The 24,263-nt window shown below is 43.8% G+C and overlaps 1 protein-coding gene and 1 long non-coding RNA gene across 6 annotated transcripts; one reads left to right on the plus strand and one right to left on the minus strand.

Moving 5' to 3' along the window:
* Positions 1-861: 861 nt before the first annotated feature.
* LOC134297073 (uncharacterized) lies at positions 862-9,595 on the plus strand. The gene is made up of 2 exons (XR_010003797.1): positions 862-1,083; positions 5,945-9,595. It is a non-coding gene; the product is annotated as an uncharacterized LOC134297073 (long non-coding RNA).
* On the minus strand, positions 1,614-23,894 carry atf6b (activating transcription factor 6 beta). 5 transcript variants are annotated; one of them, XM_008105708.3, is made up of 16 exons: positions 23,751-23,894; positions 20,142-20,245; positions 19,458-19,545; positions 12,907-13,022; positions 12,695-12,824; positions 11,759-11,935; positions 10,439-10,626; positions 9,823-10,008; positions 8,698-8,789; positions 7,521-7,691; positions 6,385-6,492; positions 5,965-6,055; positions 5,352-5,422; positions 4,726-4,837; positions 3,721-3,805; positions 1,614-2,616 (listed from the first exon to the last, which is right to left on the minus strand). In XM_008105708.3, exons 1-16 carry the CDS (start codon positions 23,881-23,883, stop codon positions 2,342-2,344), a joined length of 2,127 nt encoding a protein of 708 aa, XP_008103915.2. In that variant the 5' UTR covers positions 23,884-23,894; the 3' UTR covers positions 1,614-2,341. The 5 variants fall into 5 exon arrangements, with proteins under 5 accessions (XP_008103915.2, XP_003218053.3, XP_008103914.2 ...); XM_003218005.4 differs by having other exon boundaries at positions 19,458-19,542; positions 23,751-23,893; XM_008105707.3 differs by having other exon boundaries at positions 19,458-19,542; positions 23,715-23,874.
* Between the last annotated feature and the right edge of the window lie 369 nt (positions 23,895-24,263).

Consider the following 24,263-nt stretch of genomic DNA (forward strand, 5'->3'; position numbering starts at 1 on the left):
TGGAATCACAGTTGCTGTGATCTTTCCAGGCTGTATGGCAACATTCACACTTGCCTCCAACAGACACGGGTTCTTTCGCTCCAGAAGCATTCTCTCCTGATGTTTCGCCCACATTTATGGCAGGCATCCTCAGAGGTTGTGAGTTCTGTTGGAAACTAGGCAAATGGGGTTTATATATGTATGGAATAATGCCCAGGGTGGGAGAAAGAACTAGTGTCTGTTGGAGGCAAGTGTGAATGTTGCCACTCTGCTAAATGTTCCTCGGCAACAGCAAGAATATCCCCGTGGGCAGCAAAATCAGGCAATTCCAACGGAATGGCCCCCCACGAGGGTCGTCTTCTGGGGAAAAACCCAAGAATGGGCAACTTGGAAGTCCCTGAACAGACTCAGAAGTGGAGTGGGCAGATCCAAAGACAACCTGGCAAAATGGCACTACCTAGAAACCTCCACCTTGTACAACTGTGGAGCTGAACAAACAACTAAGCATCTGGGTTGTTGTATGTGTTTCGGGCTGTGTGGCCATGTTCCAGAAGTATTCTCTCCTGACATTTCGCCCACATCTATGGCAGGCATCCTCAGAGGCTTTGTGGCACTGTGGGCTAAGCATCTGTATGCTTGCCCACAATGCTCTGTGTCTTGCACATTTATTTATTTACGTCGTTTCTATCCCGCCTTTCTCACCCAAAGGGACTCAAGGCACAGAGGAAGAACTGTTTAAAGCCATAGACAATGCAGTTGCTGCTGCCCATTTTTGGTTTAAAACTATTTAGATGCTTGTGATCCCTTTATTTTATCAGTTTTAAATGTATTTATTTATGAAATGCCTTTTATTCAAAATAAATAAATTGCAAGGAACAGAAATAACCTGTATTTTAAAGGAATATAAAGGAAAGATTCTTATCATGCAGAAAAAAAAGGAAGAAATGAAGGCAGAAAATGTGAAGACCACCTCGTTGAAAGCAGCCCTCCCTCTTTTGCTTGGAAACATTTTCTGGGTTCAGAAGAATTAAAAGTAGTGCTTGCAAAGAACTCACCAGAGTAACAGAACAGAGTAAGCCGAGCAATTCCCAATTGCCACAACAGGTAATTAATAAGTACACATTTAGGGTTTTACTTGTGAGTTTTTACTGCTTATAGTTAATGGGCATAGTGAGACTCTTCTCTTCAAGTTGAGTCTGCTTGCTGTCTCATTGGCTAAAGCAGTGGTTCTCAACCTGTGGGTCCCTGGGTGTTTTGGCCTACAATTCCCAGAAATCCCAGGCAGTTTACCAGCTGTTAGGATTTCTGGGAATTGAAGGCCAAAAGATCTGGGGACTCATAGGTTGAGACCAATGGGAGTGGGGAGAAAAGGACAGAAGCCTTCACAAGGCAAAGGTGTATAATTTGGCTGCTCTCCTTTGCTTTGAAGCCGATTGCCCGGCTCTTTACAGAAGGGACTGACACTGTTCAAATGGGGTCAGATGGGATACCTACTGAAAAGGAAAAAAACGTCATGGGAAGGGTGTCGTCTAACCTCATTTGAAAGCCAAAATTAACACTATTGAAACCCATGGGATAATGTCCCTCGGACAGGATGAAAGTGTGTGCATCAGAAACAGTGAGAGACAGAAAGGTAAGAGTCGCACATTAAATTTATTTGTAGCTCTTATTTACTCTTTGAAAAAAACACAATAGAGGAAAACAAAACACAAGGGGAACTCAAAGGGGGGCAGTCTAAGTGCCATCGGAACAAATAGGAGGGGAGGACACACCTACGTGATCACATCCACACTCCCTCTGCTTTGCAGAATGTTCTCTCACACGCATTTACTCTCACACACACATACAGGATTGCAGTCAGCAGGACAGGACACCCCATCTCTCATTCCCTTTTCATCTGCTCAAACACAGCGCTCTCTTTGCAGTGACCTCCAAGGAGCACTAGAAACAGGCAGAAAGCCTTTGGAAGAAGGGCAGTGCTGAGGCTTTGAGATCCAGCTGCGGAAGAAGGCAGATGTCGGGCAGCAGTAAGTCATCCCTAAAGAGCAGCAAAGAGATGCTCCACACTGACCCCACCTTGGAGGCAGTGGCTGAGATCGGACTAGGAGCTTGCAAGAAAAAAGGAACATGTGGAGAAGGGGAGGAAACGTCTCTGAAGACATAGGCCCAGCCATCCCACACAATGGATGCCAGCTACCCAAAAGTGGTTTATCCGTCCCTTGTGTGGATTCGGCTCCAGCCGACGGCAGGCTGTGCGTTTGCCACCTGGTCCATTCATTGCCCTGGTGCATGAGGCACAGTTCCCAAGACTGTGTGCGTACCATCATCCCAGGGCTTCTTCCACTCTACCAGCTGGGCCCAGCTAGCCTCCTCCCCGCTCCTCTCCGAAATAAAGGGTGCGATGCGGGTGCCGCCTGGAGGAGGACAAAGCGGAGCGATGGGACCGCAAAGCCGTGCGGGTGGCCCTGCCGGTGAAGGACGGTGGGGAGGACTGGGTGCGGTTGTCGGGGGCCGCCTCCTGGCGCCGCAGGAAAGGGGGCACCGTGGAGCTCTTGATGTGAATCACGCGGGTGTCCATCACCTCACAATCAATTTGCATCATCACCTCATAACCCAGGGAGGAATTGTACAGGCTCTCTAGGTTGAGAAGAAAAAAAATGGAAACAGTGAAACAACTTGCCTTCAGAGTATAAAAGAGAGGTTCTATAACAGGAGTGTCAAAATCATTTTCATTGAAGGCCACATCTGCCTTATGGTTGTCTTCAAAGAGCTGTTGGAATTCATGGATGGAGAAAATATGGATACAGAAAGCCAACTATAGTTTTTTATATACTTTCCTTGAGCCTAATGCACCCTCCAACCTAATAAGCAGCTTAAGTTTCAAAACTCTGAAACCAAAGAAAAAGGATTTGCTGCCAAACAGAATGCATAGCAGAAAAAAACGCACTCTTTGTCTTTTGGCCATTACAGTTGCTACCTGCTCAGGATTCCTTCTTTAAAAACACAAGTGTTAGGACACCAAAGCTTCCAGCAAAGCAAAGGAAAACCTTACAGTGCATCTATGCTGCAGAATGAATCCACTTTAACTGTCTTGGTTCAGTGCTATGGAGTCATGGAGGCCATCACTTGACAAGGTCTCGAGCCTTCTCTGCCAAAAAATGCTGATGTCTCACCAAATTACAAATCTAAGGATTACACGGCATTGAATCCTGGCCATTAAATTAGAGATGACGTCCCCCAAAGAGGAGCTTGTGGTACCATATTATATTAATCTAATGCGCACCCTAATTTTGGCAAGGGAATTTAGCCCAAAAAAAGGTGATCATTAGATCCAAGTAAATAGGATAGTGGCTGGTGCTCTTTAGTTTTTACCTAGTTTGGGTCCCTAGATGTAATTAAATGACAACTGATTTTTTATTATTCACCATGCAGACTGAGGATAATGGGAATTTTAGCCCAACAGCACTTGTGGTTCTGAGGTGGTCAGAGTTAAATGTTAATTGTTTTAATTGTGTTAAAGAACACTTTAAAGTCAGACATCATATCCACAAGCCTATCTTGAATTCAAACCCCACTCTCCTGACAAAACAGAACAAACCACAGCCTTCCAGATGTTACTGTATCAAAACTCCCATCAGCTCTAGTCATGCTGTCTAATGATGAGGAACAGGGGAGCTGTAGTCCATTTAGGGCCAGATTCAGCCCGTAGGCCTTGACTATCCACAAACCCATTTGCTTTACCATTGAGGGCCATGGCTGGCATCACCAGTGACATTTTGGGCCGAGAGGTCTTGTTGTGGCTGATGGCTGGCAGCAGTAAGTGGTCCTAAGATCAAGAGGGAAAGCAAAATCCACAATTATTGCCAAGATAGAATGCCCTCAGTGTACATGTTTATAAGTTAATCTGATCTTCCCCAAACTGGTACATCCTATAAATTTGATAAGACTACTATTTTGGGATGAAGACGAGGCTGAGGAAAAACCACTCTATTCCATTCTAAAATTCAATACATTGAAAGCAACAGAGGGTAGGAATACAAATAGACAGCAAGATCAATTCACATTGTTTATGGACAATGAGGACAAAGAAGTACCATCAAAGGAAGTAAGGACAACACGTCTAGGTTTCTGTTTCACTTTCCAATCTGTGAGAATTGGAAACTGTCTCATGCACAACAGACACCTGCAGTTCTATCTCTGCCAGGATTTCTTGTCTGTCCATCAGGGCACCATGCAGATACAGAGTTGCAAGAAAACAGGCTAGCTTTCACAGGAAAGCCAGCATCAATCACATGCAACACAGCGTCATAGAATTGGAAGAGACCTCAAAGGCCTTCAAGTTCAACCACATTTTGCCACACATCAATACCCAAAGCACCCATTTGTTTAAAAGCTTCAGAGAGAGGAGCAATGGCAAACCCCTCTGGACAACACTTAACCAAGAAAATTCATCAATAATTCTCAGTAGGGTCACTACAGCTGTTGCACAACACATCTCTAAATTAAATTTATTTTTCAGGCTAGCTTGACTGTCATCTCTTCTCTGCACCATCTTCTGGAACAGGCATGGGCAAACTTAGGCCCTCCAGGTGTTCTGGACTTCAACTCCCACAATTCCTAACAGCCAGTTCCCCATGTCTGTTCTGGAACCTGGAATTCTGTCTAATACCACACTGAATAATGACAATCTCAAGCTTATAATGTATTTCTGCACAACCATTTCTGTCACCTAGTGCCACTACTCACCCTGCGGAAGGATACTACATAGAAGGTGTCTTCTCGGCGATCAATGGCATCCATGAAATCATGTTCAGTGTGGTCAGGGTGCTGATATACCTGTAGCGGATGCAGGGAGTTTCTGGAACCACAAAGAAGGTGTGTACTAAGAAAAGAGGACGTTTCTAAATGAGTTTCCCCTGCCAACACTTCAATTGTGGGTAGACAAATAAGTCCTATGATGGGAAGAGGCCAAAAAAGGGAATGAGGAGGTGATGTGTGAAGTCAACCACAGAGAGAAGAATACTGAATAAATGCGTCTTTCTGACAGCTGCCCCAGGAAGAAAGGAACACAAAACTAAAACAGACAGACATTGTTGTCCTGCCCATTAGATATTATTAAACTGTTACTCTGAATGACAGTAGTCCAGCATATGGGAAGCTGATGACACCTGGGAGCAGCACTTTAACAGTAACGGAGAACTGGACAATTCTAACTTCTGGGTTATGCAAAAGGATCTTTTTGAGCTGCACTTAGCAAAAAAAGAAAAAAAAGACAGTATTGGAAAAAGCAGGTCACCAAATAAACTACAATGAACTTTGTGAAGAAACCACAGAAATGAATGACAGACTTCCCTATCTGAGGACATTCTTACCTCTCCATGTGCCTAGGAGGGTTGGCAGGAACAAACCTGGAGGGGTTTGGAGGCATCTTTTGTTGTTTGTCCTAAAATGCAGAGCAGAGAAACAAAGAAATATATGAAAAATGGACTGAAGGCAGAGATGGGAGATGTTGCCACCAAAAGAAAAAACCTTTGAGAACTCTCTCAATATAAGGAGAGAGCAGGCTTCTGTTTTGCTGCCCTGGAGAATAGGACTCAATGGGTTCAAATGACAGGAAATGAGATTCCACCTAAACACTAGGAGGAACTTCCTCACTGTGAGAGCTGTTCAACAGTGGAACTCTCTGTCTCAGAGTGCAGTGGATGCTCCTTCCTTTGAGGCTTTTAAACAGAGACCGGATGTCCCATTTGTCAGGAGTGCATTGATTGTGCTTTTCCTGCATGGTAGGGGTTTGGATCAGATGGTCTGTATGGTTCCTTCCAATTGCTTTCTAGCAAATGAATAAGATTCTGTATATCGCTCCTTCCCACAACCCCCCCCCCCCCCCCCCACACACACACACAAACACACACTACACCAAGGCTCTGGTGTTCATCATTGTGTGCCCCTTTCTTTCCCCCTCTAGGCTGGCTTTTTCTGCCATACCTGGCTAGTCTGTGCTGCTTTACGAGACTGCGAGGGCTTCCTCCGGTTGATCTGGTGTCGCCGAACCCAACCACTGAGCTCATCTGCCAACCTGCAGGTAGGTGGGAGAACAGGCAAAAGGAGGGTTACTCCCAACTGTCCTAGGACTGACTCAATGTTCCCAAAAGGGCTCAGTGCAAGCAAAATGACAGAAATGTTTACCCACAAACACATACGCATTGGAGGACTGTGTGGAATCAGAGAAAAAGTCTGTCTGCTCCAGCATTCTGTCCATTCTGCAGCCAAATAGGTGGCCAACAGAAAAAAAATATGACTGGAAAAGTATTCTGCAGTCTGTGTTGCCCAGTGAGTGGTATACAACTGCAGCTGCTAGAGATAACATACAGCCCTCCTGACCAACTCTCCTGACACCGAATCTACCTGAGTGATTCAGTGCGGTTGAACTGGCGGCAATCTGAAGTGAGGAAGAGCTTGTTGATATCCCTCAACATCAGGTCCTTCATCTCTGAGAAGGGAGCTGAGAGGTTCCTGCAATTGGGGGAAGAAGGCAGACAAAATTGAAATACTGAAGATCAATAGCAAAGAGAAATGGCCGTTCAGCATGAGCCAAAAAACCACACACAGAGCCATTTGTGAGCAGTGAGGAACTTATGGCAGGTTACCAAACACAGAGCATGATATATCAAAACTGCAATTAGACTGACTAAATAATAAATAGGTGTTATTTAACAGAGACTGGAAATGCTTTTTCCAGCACCTATGTTGGAAGGAGGATTTGGGAAACTACCGCTCCCCATGTCCTGCTACTGATTCATGCGAATGGCTGGGAAATGTAGTTATTGTTGTTATTTCCCTTTTCCCTAACACTGGGACTCAAAGCAGCTCATAACTTAACATATAGTGCATTTTTTTAAAATACAAACTTTTAATATTAGAATACAATTAAACTATTTATAGTATTTAAACAAATCGCACCTAAGAATAATATATTTTTAATAAATAAATAAATAAACACACACTCTTATAAACAGTTCAGCTAAAGCAGGCATGGGCAAGCTTCAGCTGTCCAGGTGTTTTGGATTGCAACTCACACAATTCCTAACAGTCTGCCAGAACTGTAGACTTGATGTCCAAAACACCTGGAGGGCTGAAATTTGCCCATGCCTGAGCTAAAGTAATACAAAAATGCAACTCCAGTCTATTATTTATAAACACTTTCTCATTTAACAGCCTGCCTGAATAATGGGAAAGGGCCATTTTGGTTACCCTGGAAAGGTAGTTCCAGAGTCCAGGGGCCCCTACTGAGAAGGAAGGCCCTCTCTTTTGTCCCAACCAACTTGATTGTGATTGGTAGTGAAACTGAAAGAAGACACTCTCCTGAGGATTTCAGAGCCCAGGGCCAATGCAAACACAAAGAATTCTTCCTAATTCTCATGATTGACAGGAATATGGAAGCAGTCCCCCATGCCACTTTTTGGCACCTTCTGGTTTTGTTTTGGGTTTTTTTTTGTCACCTCCTTGTTATTTCTCTCCTGCAGTCTAGACATCCAAATTACCGGAATGATGTCTTCCCAGGCTTGGCTGGGGCCTCGTATTGTCGCTCTTCCGGCTCCTCTTCTGGAATGTCTGGCAATTCCCCTGCAATCCCTAAAAGATGCCTCTGGCCTGGGGCAGGCTCCACTTCCTGCTTGGGAAGGACCACGTCTGTCATCTTATGCTCACTGATGCTGGAGAGAAGGGGAAACAGAGTCAATGCCACAGAAACTCTTGGGAGGCCTTACTAGAGAATTGACACTGATCTACGTTACAATATAAAATAAGTTTGCCAACAGCAAAATTAACAGGACTGGCTACCAAACAGTTTGACACAGTTCTTCTTGGGAAGGGAGAAGTGTGATAAGGGAAGCAAGATGAATCAGGCTCCATACAACAATGAGTTGGGGCTGAGGAGGAGAAGGGTTTATACGGCAATGTAGACTCATTTATTTATTTGCCCCATTTATACCCCGCCTTTCTCACCTCGAAGGGGACTCAAGGCAGCTTACACATGGTACAATTCGATGCCCCAAAACACATATAAAATCAAAGCTTAAAATATTAAATATTTTAAAAAATTAGACATAAAAATTTAAACATTACAACAGTTAAAATCACACCAACCAAAAAATCATGGTCTAAAGCCATATAATTCAGTGCCAAGCAGATAATGTGGATTATCTGCTTTGATAAACTGGATTATATGGCAGTGTAGAAGGGGCCTAAGAGAGAGCCTGTCAATCCATAAATGTGGAGGGCCAACTGTACAAACAGAATGGGAGGATTGAAACAGTGGAATCCAAAGTGAAATGTTTAAGATGTAAATGCATGTTTGTAGATTTCATAAGTGTACAAAAGAACAAGGACTGATGATGAAGTATGATAATTTGTTCATGAGATTAACTATAGAAAAATGAATCACCAAAAAGAACTGGATTTTATTCCTACAGAAAGGAAGTTACCAGGCAAGTTAAGATGAGGAACAGTTTCATTCCAGGAGAAATGAGAAAGGCTTCCTTAACCAGTCTGTTGAGTTTAGCTCGGTCTCCAACAAGCACATACAGGCCTGCAAGATGACTTTACACTCTCACATAATGTAATCGGTATTCCCCGGGGTTCTGGCAGGTTCAAAAGGTATTCAGACAGAAGATGCTTTGTGAAGTTGTCTATTCATTAGCATTGAGAATGGAGCCTCACCTGACAGGCCCAAAATTGAAGGCTATGAAGAGCAGTACAACCATGACGCAGATGACTTTCCGGTTTCCAGAACCAAATTTTAGTTCGCTGTTCTAAATGGGAAAAGAAGAGGCAGGCTGTTAGCTACAATGGCATACTCCCGAATTAGAATCTGTGCCTTCTTCATAATGAAGCATAAAGCCTTTGTGACTACAGTAGAGTCTCGCTTATCCAACATTCGCTTACCCAACGTTCTGGATTATCCAACGCATTTTTGTAGTCAATGTTTTCAATATATCGTGATTTTTGGGTGCTAAATTCATAAATACAGTAATTACTACGTAACATTACTGCATATTGAACTACTTTTTCTGTCAAATTTGTTGTATAACATGATGTTTTGGTGCTTAATTTGTAAAATCATAACTTAATTTGATGTTTAATAGACTTCTCCTTCATCTCTCCTTATTATCCAATATATTCGCTTATCCAACGTTCTGCTGGCCCGTTTATGTTGGATAAGTGAGACTCTACTGTATATATTGGACCTAACGCCTGTATACTACAGCACACAAGGAGCAGAGCGAGCATGCTGCAGTGGTTTGAGTGCTGGGTTAGGACCCTGTAGACCAGATATGAATCCCTATTTGGGTATGGAAGCCCATTGGGTGACCTTGGGCAAGTAACACTCTCTCAGCCTCAGAGGCAAGCAATAACAAATCCCTTTGGAACAAATCCTGCCCAAAAAAACCCATGACAGGGTGACCTTAAGGTTGCGATATGTTAGAAACAACTTGTAAACACACGACAATCTTTTCCTTTCTATCCCTTCTCTTTCTTCCTCCCGCCTCTCTGCCATCTATTTCCCCTCCCTTTACCTTTACCTAGAATGCTGCAATAAAGAAAGATTGCTCTCTTAGCCTGAACTCATTACTGGAGGAATAAAGCAGGCGACTGCTGAAAAGTGCAGAGAAAAGTTGCATTACCTATGTACATTCAAGTTAAACTATTCAAGATTTGTTCAGAAGCTGCAGAATGGCAAGTGTCAGTTACAGAGACAAGGGGAAAAAATGAAAATAGGGCAGAATGGCACCGTGTTTCCATAACAAGGCCAAGGAGTCCCGTTTCTGGCCAGCAGACACTCACCTCATTCAGGACGCAGTCCAGGCGACGACGGAGGAGAGTGTTCTCCCGCCGTAGCCGGTCATTCTCTGTCAGGGCCTCCCGCAATCGGGACTCCAACCCTTGCAGGTACTCTTTCTTTTTCCGCCGCGACTGGCAGGCTGACTCGCGGTTCTTAATCATTCTTTGCTGGCGTTTCAAGACTTTGATCTTCAGGAAAAGAGCAAGAAGATTACCATTATTTATATTTATAGGCCTTCTCTTTTAAAAGTGAATAAATGAAGGCCAGATGCCAAATCCAATATAACCAAAGGATATATTTTCCCCGATTTAATGTAAGAAAATTCCTTAAGACAGACTGTCATACAGCCATTAACAAAGATGATGTGGATTAAACTTTAGATAGAATCCTTGAGGTTATCACTAGCTACTGGCAGCAATATCGTCACCTTCTGAAATAACTTACACAAAACTGGAGAATAACACAGAAAGAATTGCCTTTATTGCAGCTAGATGCCATTGGAACACAATCTAAGAGTCCACTGGAGCTGTTGAGAGGAAATCCTGGGACAGGACTCCCATAAGGCAAAGGAAGTAGACAGAATGCGAGACTATAAAATACTTAAGTCACACAACTTACATCAACCTCTTGGTTGCAGGGTCCAATTTGTGTTGGTGCGGGGACAATTGTCTTGGCTTCCGGTTTGGGGGTGGAAGGAGTCAGTTTTGCTGGAAGACCTTCACTCACAGGGGATTGAACCTTGATCAGACCTGACACTGGAAGATGCAGAAGCTCAGATTGGGAGATCACAACACCCTGTGCTGGAACTGAAGAATTAGAAGGAAATGACAACCTATGCTTTTACACAGGGATATTGCAGTCTGTCTTGAAACAAAATAGTTAGCCCTCTGTACCTACAGCAGATTGGTTTCAATACCTGCAAAAATGTAGCTGCTTAAACCCCTAATATAAAAGGATTGTATATAAAGCTTAAGCAACACTTGATCCCCTCCACCCCACCCAAATCTCAAAGACAACTGATACATAGGAGAGGCCCAGTCTCGCCTCCCCAGCAATCAGCTCCCCGTCTTCCTTCCTCTCACTCTCTTCTTTGTCCCATCTCAGGGCTTCTTCAAGCCCGGTGTTGGTGGGGGGGGGGGGGGGGCAGCATTCTCCAGGTTGCCTTGCAAGGCCACCAAATAAGGCATAGGAAATATTAGATCTCTCTCAATCACACCCACAAATTTAAACTGTATTTTAAAAATTGAATTTTTAAAATGGTTTTCTGTCAGTAGTTGAATGAAACTATGGATTCAGAGCCACAGATTGGGATGGCCCATCTTGAATGAAAACAAGTCTCCTCTGTAACAAGTTCACCTCAAAGAAAAGAAAGATTTGTGGGTCTTAGGCCATCTGACAGCTACATGTACTCAGCTTCACTCTCAAGAGGCTGCTACTAGAGAAACTCTTATCTAGTGCAGGGCTTCTTAAATATTTTCTACTCATAACCCCATTCCACTCGATAAATTTTTATGTGTGACCCCAGGCATATATAGGTATATACCAAGCATGGGCAAACTTTGGCCCTCCAGGTGTTTTGGACTTCAACTTCTATAATTCCTAACAGCTGATAGGAATTGTGTGAGTTGAAGGCCAAAACACATAGAGGGCCCAAGTTTGCCCAGGCCTGGTATATACAATAGGTATTAAAATCAAACATTTACTGAAAATAAGACAGCATTTGCAAAGCTTGCAAAACAGGATGATTTTTTTTGTGGAATACAACATTTTCTGCAGTAAACACTGTTGTGTAAATGTATAACCATCAGAAACCTTTTAGTGTTGACGCCCAACACTGAGATAAGGGGACCCTATTGGGGGCCAGGACCCACAGTTCAAGAAGCGGTGTTCTAGAGTATTTCCTTTATAGTTCCAACTGAGACATCCTTCCCTGATTACCTGAAATTCCTGGGTTGATAGACTGTGACTGGGTCACAGGAACAGGCTGCAGTAAGATGGTCTTACTGGAAGTGGTTGGTGGTTGTACCGGGACAGTAGTTACTACAACTGGCTTCGGTTGGATGGGAGGCTTTCGGCTGAGGATGCAGTCCGCTTTGTTGGAAGCTACCAATTTCCCTGTAAACAGAAACACTCTGTCAATTGAATAGCAGATATTTCATCAGAAAGCAGCCATATGGGGTCAGTCTGAACTGGAAAAAAATGGTCAGCCTCTAGTTTCATGATAATGGAAAATGGGACCCCTGGTGGCACAGTGTGTTAAAGCACTGAGCTGCTGAACTTGTGGACCAAAAGGTGCCAGGTTCAAATCCCGGGAGCGGAATGAGCGCCCGCTGTTAGTCCCAGCTCCTGCCAACCTAGCAGTTCGAAAACATGCAAATTTGAGTAGACCAATAGGTACCGCTCCGGCAGGAAGGTAACGGCGCTCCATGCAGTCATGCCGGCCACATGACCTGGAGATGTCTATGGACAACACCGGCTCTTCGGCTTAGAAATGGAGATGAGCACCAACCCCCAGAGTCAGTCACAACTGGACTTAACATCAGGGGAAACCTTTACCTTACCCTTTCTTCATGCCAGAAAGCAAATGTGATACCTTTTGTGAGTGGGTCTCATTTTAAGCTTGAGAGACTTTCCATGGAAGAAATGCATGTACATTCAAATGTATACATGTCAAAAGAAGTGGTATCTGAGGAGGCTGCTAACCTTGAACTTATTATCACAATAACTAGGACTCTCATAGATTGACTTAAGGAACTTTTGCAACATGATTTGGCCATTGTAATATTTGTTTAAAATTTCATCAATTTGTACATGACGAAGCAGTGAGGTTCCATTTTCACCCACTTCTCCCCCTTTCTCTCCCCCAGTATGTACCTGTATCAGGTGCTGGAACAACACTGATGTGGACAGTGCCAAAGGGAGGTGAAAGGACATCTCCAAACATGCAGGGAGGGGTTGGTGGGTGCTCTGCCTTCACTCCAACCACATCAGCTGGGCTAGGGGCCTGTGAGAAAAAGCACAGGTCTCAGTACAAGAGGTCAAAGACAAGGGAAAATGCTCTCTGTATCAAGGGATCTTTGACAGACCTGCCCAGGGAGATCAGAGGAGGAGGAAGACACAGCAGACAAATCAGAGGATGAGGCAGATGAATCAGAGCAATGAGATGAGGCAGGGGAGACTGGCTCAGACTTCACCTGCAATTCTAAATGGAAACAAGAGAACACATTAGTAATTTCTTTTTACTGGTAATCAGGACATACAAAAGAGAGAAGTAGTGATTTTAAAATATCTATCCCACTTTCCCTTGTGCACATAACATTTCTTTGAAGTTCCTACTGTTGGCTTTCCCAACAATTGACCTGATGAAAGCCATCATCATTATGGACCTCCAGTAATTTAAATCATGATTGGCGAGTCGTTGGCTTCCCAGGTATCTGAATTGTACAACCTTTTATAACAGCAACACTGGATGAGGCTAATAAAAAGCTGTAGGTCAAACTTCACTTCACTTCACTTTATTTCTTAATTAGTCACTCTCCACCAGAGTGCTCCGAGCGACTTACAATTTAAAATATCATTCCACAATATATAAAAATCTTCATCATAAAAACATTCAACATAAAAACATTCAACTGTGACTATTTGGCAAATTAGATCTGATTTACTTAAACGCAAACCAAACAGCCAAGTCTTGAGCGCTTTTCCAAAAGGTCGCAACTCCGACATTGCTCTAATATGTGAAGGCAATGAGTTCCACAGAATTGGAGCATAGATCGAAAAGGCTCTACGCCTTGTAGCTTCCAGGCGAACCTCCCTAGGGCCCATAGGGTACATAGAGGAGATTTTCCTGGGAGGATTGAGGTGGCCACGGATGGAAAAAAGGAATGAGGCGGTCCCTAAGATATAATGGTCCTTGGCCATTTCGAGCTCTAAATGTCAGGATCAGTATCTTGTAAGAGATCCAATGTTCTATTGGTAGCCAATGCAGTTGTTTCAGAATCGGTGTAATATGGGATCTTATAGATGATCCCGCTAGCAGCCTGGTCGCCACATTTTGGACCATTCGGATCTTCTGGGTTTTTGTCTTCGGAAGGCCGGCGTATAAGGCATTGCAATAATCCAACCTAGTGGTGACTGTTGCATGGCTTACCGTTGCCAATGCTTCTGTCGAGAGGTTGCCAATTTCCTAGCCTGGCGAAGATGAAAAAAGGCCTGCTTACTTATGGCAGTGATCTGGGCCTCCATCGTCAGCGATGAGTCCAACACAACACCAAGGCTTTTAACAGTAGCAAACGGAACCAGAACTTCCCCATCGAAATCAGGCAGTGACTGGGTTAACTCTGGTGGCTGGCCGGGCCAGAGTATCTCAGTTTTCGTGGGATTCACTTTTAGTCTACTTGCTCGCAGCCAACTCATCACTGCTTCCAAACACAACTTAAAGTTCTCAGGAATCGTGATTGTCCCAGGCTCGAGACGCAAGAGTAGCTGGGTATCATCTGCATACTGGTAGCACTCTAGGCCAAAGCTCCGCACGAGTCCAGCAAGTGGTCGGACGTAGATGTTAAATAACAGGGGTGAAAGGATAGCACCCTGGGGAACTCCACAGCAAAGGCAGGAGCTCTCACAGCTTTGGCCTGATTGGAAGGGGTCTAAGCCCGCAGTCTCATCTAAGAATTGCTGTAGCTGTCCCGCCACTGTCCGTTCAATCACCTTGCTCAAAAACGGAAGGTTTGAAACTGGGTGGTAATTACTAGGTATGGTGGCGTCTAGACTTGGTTTTTTCAGAAGAGGGTGAACCACTGCTTCTTTGAGACACTCTGGGAAAATTCCTTGTTCCAAGGAGCTGTTAATGATGTTCCTTAAGGGATCTCGTAGTTCCTCCCAGCACTCCTTAACCAACTGGTTAAGGGAGGGAGTCGAGGGAGCAGGTAGTTGGTCTTGCTGCAGTTAGTCTTTTCCAGATCTTCCATTTCTAATGGCACAAAAAGTTCTAGAAGTTTGTCACTAGATGGCCAGAAAGCTTCTAGTTCCCTCAATGTGTCCTCTGTGGGAGGTAGCCCTTCGCGAAGCAGATTGATCTTATTTATGAAGTAGCTCTGAAAGGTCTCTGCTGTAATATCTTGACTGGCCATATCTTTGGCTGGATGGGTTGGATTTATGATGTTATGAACAATTTTAAATATTTGAGCAGGTCGAGATCTGGAGGAAGCTATCAGTGAGGAATTGTATTCTTTTTTGGCCTCTCTGGTGGCTGCTTCGTAGATTTTCTGATGTTTTTCGAGAGCCAACTTTGATGTTTCATCAGGTTTCTTGCGCCATTTACATTCTAATCTCTTCCGCTCAAGTTTCATCTGACGTAATGCATCCGTGAACCACGGAGATCTATTCCGGCGGGGGCGAAAAGCCCGTTTAGGGGCGACTATATCTAAGGCAGTTGATAGATTTTTATTCCAATTTTCCACTCGTTCATGCAGAGAATCGGCTGTGTAATCCAGTTCTTTAAGGACACTCGAAAGTCTAATAGGATCTATCAGCTTCCTCGGCCGCGCAAAAATTTGTTCAGTCTCCGGACGCTGTGGTGGTGAACTCTTTATTTGAGTGTTCAGGATGTAATGATCAGACCAAGGAATCTCTAAAACTGAAGATAAAGTCACTTGTATTCCGATACTAAAAATCAAGTCCAGGGTGTGTCCAGCTCGATGAGTAGGACCAGTCACCATTAATGAGAAACCTATTGTTTCCATAGATTGTACTAGGTCTCTTGCTATCGAAGAAGACAGCAACCTATCTGCATGTACATTCAAGTCTCCCAATACGATGAGACTTGGGAACTTCAAGGCCCAGTCCGCCACAAGGTCTAATAACTTGGGGATGTTCTCGTTTGGGGCCCCAGGGGCCCGATAAACTAAGAGGATAGTCACACTTTCCCTAATAGCCAGTGTCAAACCTATACATTCAATACCCGTAATATCAGGTAATATCAGGGTTAGTTCTAATGGAGAAATGATCACGAGCCACTATTCCCACCCACCCCTCGATCCCCCTTTCGAGATCTTTGAAACATCTGGAAACCTGACGGTATTAGTTCATGCAAGGGAATATTGTCTCCTTCTCGTATCCAGGTTTCTGTAATGCATACCAGATCTGTCTTCTGATCAAGAATAAAGTCTCGAAGGGTCGCTGTTTTGTTCACCACTGACCTAGCGTTGATCAATTGCAAGGTCAAAGGGGACGAAGGAGAGGGGTTCTTGTTATCATACTTGGGAATATCACGTAGGACAGATGAAGGCCGAATCTGTCGCTGACTTTGTCTCTTTTTAGAGACCAGAATGCTATCATTCTCATATATCCCTCTCCCGATGATTACTGGGATCGTCCTCCCAGTTCTGGGTTCGTCTGTAGTATCAGTTAGGTACCCACTGTTCGAACCACCTCCAAAAAAGGGAATGACGCAAGGCCCGAGGGGGTATGATTTTGAGCACCAACCTGTGGGCATAGCAGAGTTGGAGTAAATGCGAAGTCTCCTAAACATCGTTTAGGACGTGCAGGTGTTCCGTTGCACTGAGGGAATGAGCCCCCAGCCACTGGGTTTTTGGAATGACCCTCTTCTGTGGCCCTATCTTCCCTGTTTGTATTGATAGTGGCCCTAACTGGAGAGATATTCATCCTTTGTGTTGAAGGTGACTTCGGCATTCTTGTCCTGGCCCTAAAAACCAGCCCCCCAAAAAGTTCTAGTTTTGTAGCCTTTCTGCTGGGCTCTGTGTTTCGATGAACTAGGGCTTGTGGCTCTAACCGACACATGTTCAGAATGTTGACTTCCAGGCAATTCTCTATTCTGTATGTCGGTGGATATGTTCTCTGCCTCGCAAAAGCCCCTCCGGGTGCGATCTTACTCACTGGGGCATCCTGAGTTAGAGCTTCTTCAGTATTTTTCTCAGCATCGGCCCCCTTAGAGTTTCTTCGGCCGGAGACATCTCCTCCGGAGGAGCTCCCACCGGAAACTACCGCTTCATGTGGATTCCCCTCAAGAGCAGTTACTTTGGAGATGTCCTCACCGGAAATAGGGCCTTTCCCTAGATGCTTCTGTCTTTTTCTCGTATGGCGTTTACACATGTGCTGTTTCTCTTTGGGACTTAGCCATAGGGAGGTTGGTTCCCTTTTAACAATCCCCGCACCAGGCGCCATTTTTAAGGACTTGATCTGAGCTTGTCTTTCAGACAAGGGAAGACAAGGACGTCTGCAGCGATCTTCCGGCTTTTGGGCCTCGGTGATCGTCCTTGGATTCTTTTGCAGGATTGCAGAAATGTCCAATGGCTCTGCTTCCATCCACCGAGGCGGATCTGCCACCATGGCCCCCATGGCCTTCCTAGATTTTTGGTTTGACCAGGGACAGGTGTCATCAGGATTTGCCCCAAAAGGGCAATTTCCCCCAAATGAGCATTCCAAGACTGTCGCCTCCTGGAAAACTCCCCCCGAGGGTATCAGGGACCATGATGGTGGACTCAGAGGCTGCGATGATCTTGGCGAGGAACTTACCCCCCAAGGAACACCTCAGCTGGACTATCATTTAGTAAGTACTTATCTGCCTGCAATATGTCCATGGAGGCTCTTTTTGGTGATTTTGAGTCACTTAATCGATTTAGTAACACTCCAAGGCAGCTTAAACTTTCAGTAAGGCACTCGTACTCCAAGAACAAAAGGTCCAACAAGTCCCGGTTTAGTTGGTTGGATCCCATCTCAAAATAAAATCAGAAGTTTTTAAAGTCTTCCCTCCCTCCTCATGTCCCCTCACCAACGCTGGGAGAAAGGGAGGGGGCAGTAGGCCTACAGCAGAAGACAAATGATTTTAAAGCTGACTCCACTGCCTTCTTCTTTCTCTAGATGGTTTTGGAGTTTTTAAAGTCTTTCCTCCCAGGCAAGGGTGGTAAGCAGGAGGGCAAGTAGGCAAGGTGGTGAGCGTCCAGCCAGCAGACGTTTTAAAGCCTTCTCCTCCACTCCCTTCCCCTTCCTACCAGTGTATGAGGGAGGGGCCGCAAGCAGTCTCCTTCTCCTGAGTAGGCAGGCAGGGTGGTAAGCAGGAGGGCAAGCAGGCAAGATGGTGAGCGTCCAGCCTTTCAGGAACAACCACTTCTACTCAACTTCAACAGCCTCCTACTCTGGCCCTACCACAGAGATCCCAGACCACATAATCTTGCACTCACATTTATTGCCTGTGACTGACTATTCAACAGAAAGTGAAACCCTCCAGTAGCCTAGCTTGGGAATTGAGGGGGCTCAAATCTGTTTTTTTTCCTTCTAGAAATAAAACTGATCTATTTTCCCGAAAGTACTCAAACAACCGTTTTGATGTAAGAATTAAAAGCTGAAGAAGTCCAAATGTGTTGTTTTCCTTTGAGAATATATTTGCACCCCTTTGACTGCAAAACATACTGGCACTGTAAGCTTAATGAGATTCTGATAAAGGCTTCCTACCAGAGGCTTTTCACTTGACAAAGTTATTGACACCAAATCTGAAATGGCTCCAATCACATGTCGTTATCCACCTACATATTCTCCCACCGACATACCTCACTTACCAAGCTCTGCCACATCAAGCTATGTGCTTGTTTTCAAACCCACACATTTAAGCGTATCCATTTGGTGGGGAAAAGGAAAGCAAACATGCATGCTAATTAGTATACTTTACCTAGAGCAAAGACATTCTGTTTGAAATTTGCATCAAGTAGGGTTGACACGGTATTACGATCTTTGTAACTTTCAAATTCGATGGCCCACTGCCAATTTGTTTCAGCATGGCTTTTGGGAGGACAACCCCCCTCTATAGCCTTAAAATGCACTTTTCTGCAAACAGAATGGGGAAATTTTGGTGGTACACTGAAATCCGAGAGTGTGAACATCTTAGCTCTAATGTTAAAAACAGCTTCCTATGAGAATACTGCTTTAAAATCTGAAACTGAGAGTCCTGTTCAGTGTCAATCTACTACCACCAAGCTAAATCTGGGCCATAGTTGACCCCTCAAAAGAAAGGAAGGAAGGGAAAAGGGGAGGGTATCATTCAATGCCAACCAAGAAATCAGACCAAAGATCCAACTAGACAGCTTTCTGTGAATCAGTTGTGTGAGAAACCCACAACATGGAGGCATGAAAGCCACAGTCCAACTGGAAAAAGGAACTTTTACAGCAATGCTTCTAAAGGAGATTTTTGGGAAGAGGGGATCATAACTCCTAGAGACTCGCAAGTCATCATGGCCACCAGTCATATTGACTGAGGAATTTGGAACAGTGCAGTCAAAATAAGGAGTATTTCAAACTCTGTTCCATAGTGACCATAGAGATGTTTTACATATTCACTGATATAATATTCTTTATTCTGATGGGCAATGGCTTTCCAAAATGTAAGCAAAAATTCATTTACTGAGTATTGAGGGTGGAAATTTGGAGCATTTTACACGTAAAACATGTGCCCTTTCTTTGTGTTAAACATTAACCGATCAGTTGATAGATAAAAGTTCTGTGTCAACCTAAGTAGAAAATCAAGTTAAACATGTCAGTGTGAACAACATTCTACCATATACACAGCTAGAAATTTTTCAGTCTCAATAATTCCTTCCATCAGCTTCATAGGGATACTACTGACCTCTTGGGAAGATAATCTCTTGAAGTGAGTCCCAAAGTGGATCTGGAGGGGTTGTTTCCATGTCTAGGTCAAATCCATCACTTAACTGCTGACCAAAGAAGAAAGAAGATATAGAAACCAAAACTACTAATTTGTGTGTATGCACGTGCACATGTAGACACACACACACACACACACACACACACACACACACACACACACACACACAGTGGAGCAGACAGAAATCTTACTTTGCTTTGATGCATAAACACTGGTGAACAGTGAGGGAAGAATGTGTTACTATAAGCATCATTTACAAATAAGTGTGGGATGTATACTTTTCAGAGGAAGAGGGAGCAGGACTTTTACGAAAAAACCTTATTATATAGTTTGGCAGCACAGGTTTTGTAAAGGTGTTTAAGGATTAGATCCTTCCTTCATATACAAAGCGCATATATAAATGAACTTACTCTTAGACATATGGTATATATATAAATGAGGCTGTCAATGCAGTGTAAAGGTATCACTGCTGCATCTCTGCCCTTACAACAATAGGCTGCAAGACTTAACAATAGGCTGCAATCACATACCACACACAAAGAGATCTGCATATATGAATATGCAACCTTAGAACAAAAAGTGAAGTGGAAAGAATGGGGAGATGTGAGTCAAGGATGAGAAAGACAATTGGAAGGTTACTCTCACCATAGAATTGCCACAGTCATCAGTTGTAATACTCTTCCCAAGGCAGGGGAAGAGCTCAGTTGCCATATCGCCATCATTATCCAAGCAGCTGTAAAGACCAGCTTCTGTGGGGAAAGGAGCAATGTACAGTCAGCATGCGACTAAGAAATTCAAAGATGGTTTTTCCCTTTTACATTTTCACAACCTCTGTCCTATGTTGATGACACAAGTTCACTTTGCTTCACTCCACACAAGAAAATTTCATATTCGTCTATCATAACAATGTGAAAGCCCAGGGATAAGTTGGAAGAGACCACATAGGGCATCTAGTACAACCCCCTGCCATGCAGGAAATGCACAATCAAAGTATCCCTGAAAGATGGCCATCTAGTCATTGCCCAATTTTAAATTGTTTTTCTATTTGGTCAGATTAGCTAGAGCCTTTGGAACTTGTTGGACTTCAGCTAACATCATATCTCATCATTATTTTATTCATCAAATAAATAAATAAATAAATAAATCTTTCATCATTCTAGCCATGATGGAAGATGCAGTCTAACTTCTACTTCTGAAACTAAAGGTTTAAAACTGGGGAAACTGTAGATACATGGTGTGACAGTTCACATTATAAAACTAATCTGAAAATATCTATATTTACATATATGTAGATAATGAGATATCTTGGAGATGGGACCCAAGATGAAACACAACATTTATGTTTATGTTTATGTTTCATTTACACCTCATACATAGAAACTGAAGGTAATTTTACATACTATCTTTAACACTTTTGTGCATGAAACTGTTTGCATGCATCTGAACCACCAGAAAGCAAAGGTATTGCTATCTCAGCCACGCATGTGAACAATATTTAGATTTGCATTTTGAATTTTGGAGGACACCATACTCTGGATAAGGAATAACCAACCTGTACAATAAATGTAATTGGTGACAAATTTCAAAAACAACAGAAATAGTACATGCTTTGATTACCTGTACGATCCATTCACCCTATTTTTTAGATTCTAAGATACTATGTATGGTAAATGGGGTACACGAGTTTCAGTACCACCAACAGAAAAAGGTTTTCTGTGTGCGTGTATGTATGTATGTGTGTGTGTGTATGTATGTGTATATAGATATATACATATATATAAGCACTTGTGATTCTAAGGCACACCTTGTTTTTAGAGATATTTATATGGGCAAAAAGGGCATCTTAGAATCAAAGAAATAGGGTATACTTTGGCTAATTTAATTCACATTTTATCATATTTTATTTATTTTGAAATTGTATTCTATAGTTTTGTTCTTCCTTGTATCTACACGTATATGTACATGTATTTTAGATTATAAACCTCTGGCAAGACCACCACATTTTTCCAAGCAGGAATACACTATGCAGTAATCCATGGCCATCCAGCCTCTGTTTAAAAACCTCCAGAGAATAAGACTATATCACAGTTCCAGGCAGTACATATTCCACTGACCATCACCTCTTTCCATCAAGGAGGTCTTCCTAATGATCATAGATACACACTGGGGTGACTATTGCCAAGACTCAGGCCCCTTCTACACTGTCCTTATATCCCCGAATCTGATCTCAGGTTTTCTGCTTTAAACATGATTATATGGGTCTGCACTACCAGATAATCTGGGATATACAGAAATCCTGGGATCAGATTCTGGGATATGGGACCTCCCTGGAAGAGTGCAGAGAAAAGCAAAAGCCAACTCCCTCTGAACATATATTGCCAAGAAAGCCCTTTGGATGATCATAAATTGGATAAGACTTGACAGTACAGTTTTTTAATAGTAAAGTTGAAATGATAGTTAATAGAGGGTGACAAGGTAGAGTGGCCAGAATGAAAGCTGGTAACATCGATCACATGCAACACCTGCTGAAATATCTTCTTCTACACTACTAGTTAAGCTACAGTTGTCATCTCCAGATTTTAACCCAGCAATCCTATCCAAAACCCTATGCTGTAAATATAAAAGGAGTTTAGGGAGTTGTTAAATACACTTAAATATCAGCTTTACAATTACTGTACACTTGGATATCAGCTTTAGAAGGAGACATGATAGCCATGTTTAAATATGTGAAAGGATGTCATAACGAAAAGGGAGCAGGCTTGTTTTCTGCTGCCCATGAAAATAGGACTCAGAGTCAGTGGGTGCTAGAAATAATATAATATGAAAGCTGACTGACACAACATGGGGATCACAACCAGACACAGTGAAGACATCTGCCCTTGTGCTTTGCTACTCTGCTTCTGAACACACATGCTGAGTGTGAAACACAGATCACATTAAAACAGTAGGTGTGGCTCTAAATGAGTCATGCCGCATTATCACAGATGTCTATGCCTTACACGGCTGGAGAAATTATACTGTTTAGCTGATATTGCACCACCTGACATCTGCTGGGAAGTAGTAGCCAGCAATGAAAGGACCAAAGCATTGACATCTCCAACACATCCTCTGTTCAGAAATCAGTTGGGAAGTAGCAGCCAGCAATGACAGGACCAAGGCATTGATATCTCCCACTATCCTCTGTTCGGGTATGAGCTAGGAAGTAGCAGCCAGCAATGAAAGGACTGGAGGGACTTAGGGTGGCTTCCAGACATAAAACATAAAAACTAGCAAACATTTAATGCCACTTGAAAGAACACAAAGTATTGAAATTTCCAACCCATTCTTTGTTTGGATATCAGCCTGCACACCAGCGTCTTAAATCAAGAAACAGCTTCCAAAGATCTACAGGGATACTTGCAGGAACACCTCAGCAAGAAAGAGTCCAAAAGTGTCCGCCTAAAAGCCGGAACCTCAATCAGTGGCTGAGACTGAATGAGACTCCCTCCTGGGCACAAAGAAGACTGGGCGACTTGGAAGGCACTGAACAGACTGCGCTCTGGCACCAAGAGATGCAGAGCCAACTTTAAGAAATGGGGCTACCAAGTGGAGTCCATGACATGCGAATGTGGAGAAGAGCAAACAACTTACTACAATGCAACCTGAGCCCTGGCACCTGCACAATGGAGGGCCTTCTCACAGCCAAACCAGAGGGACTCCAAGTGGCCAGCTTCTGGTCAAAGGAAATTTAGCATCATGCCAAGCTTGTATTCTCAATTCGCTTCTGACATAATAAATACATACAGGAGAAGAGATTCCAAATGAACATTAGGAAAAACTTCCTGACTGAAAGAGCTTTCAGCAGTAGAACTCTCTGCCTTGGGAGTGCGATGGAAGCTCCTTCCTTGGAAGCTTTTAAACAGAGGCCGGATGGCCATCTGTCAGGGGTGCTTTGATTCTGCCTTTCCTGCATGGCAGGGGGTTGGACTAGATGGCCTTTGAAGTTTCCTCCAACTCTATTATTCCATATACTATAGCTATGTCCTTCCTCTTAAAGGCCTTCTTCCAACCCATCACTCTTCCCCTCCAATCAATAAACCAGCTCCATTCAAACGGAGGCCTTCAGCCGTTTGGGCCTACAACTCCCAGAAGCCCTAGCCAGCTTGTTCAATGCTCGGGCATTCTGGGTGTTGTAGGCCCCAACAGGAGGCCTACATGCTCTTCTTCAAAACACTCAACCTGCTTCCACTGCTTCTCCCTTCGCACGCCATTCACCCCAATCCTCGCTGCTCAGCAAATTGTCTTCGCGGAAGCGACTCGAATCGCTCAGCAGCAATAACTCCGAAGCCAGCGCCGCCATCTTGCTTCCGCTTTTCGTTTGCAGTGACTCCCACCCACTGATTACCATAGCAACTGCGCGGACCAATAGAAAGCCTTCCTTTGGACAACTATGGACCAATCAGAATGTGGAAAACCCAGAGGAGGCGGGGCGACGCAGAACTATCTCACTTGCCTACGCCAGTAGAGATAAATACACGTGAGGAGAAGCAAAGGTACTGTCATTAGTGCGCATGCGTCTTCCGCAGAACGCCGCAAGGGGTGACTTGAACCGGACATGCGTAGCGAGAGTAGCAAACTACGCAGTATGAAACTTAGTGTGCGCCGCATGTTGCGCATGCGCAAAAAAGTAGTCCTTGCGGAAGAAGAGGCTTCACGCGCGTGCTGTTGGGAGATGTAGTTTATTTTTCCATCTTGAGGTCTTCCAGGGATGGCTTCCCCAATTCAGTC

Source organism: Anolis carolinensis, chromosome 2, assembly GCF_035594765.1.
Source record: "Anolis carolinensis isolate JA03-04 chromosome 2, rAnoCar3.1.pri, whole genome shotgun sequence".
NCBI classification, from domain to species: domain Eukaryota; kingdom Metazoa; phylum Chordata; class Lepidosauria; order Squamata; family Dactyloidae; genus Anolis; species Anolis carolinensis.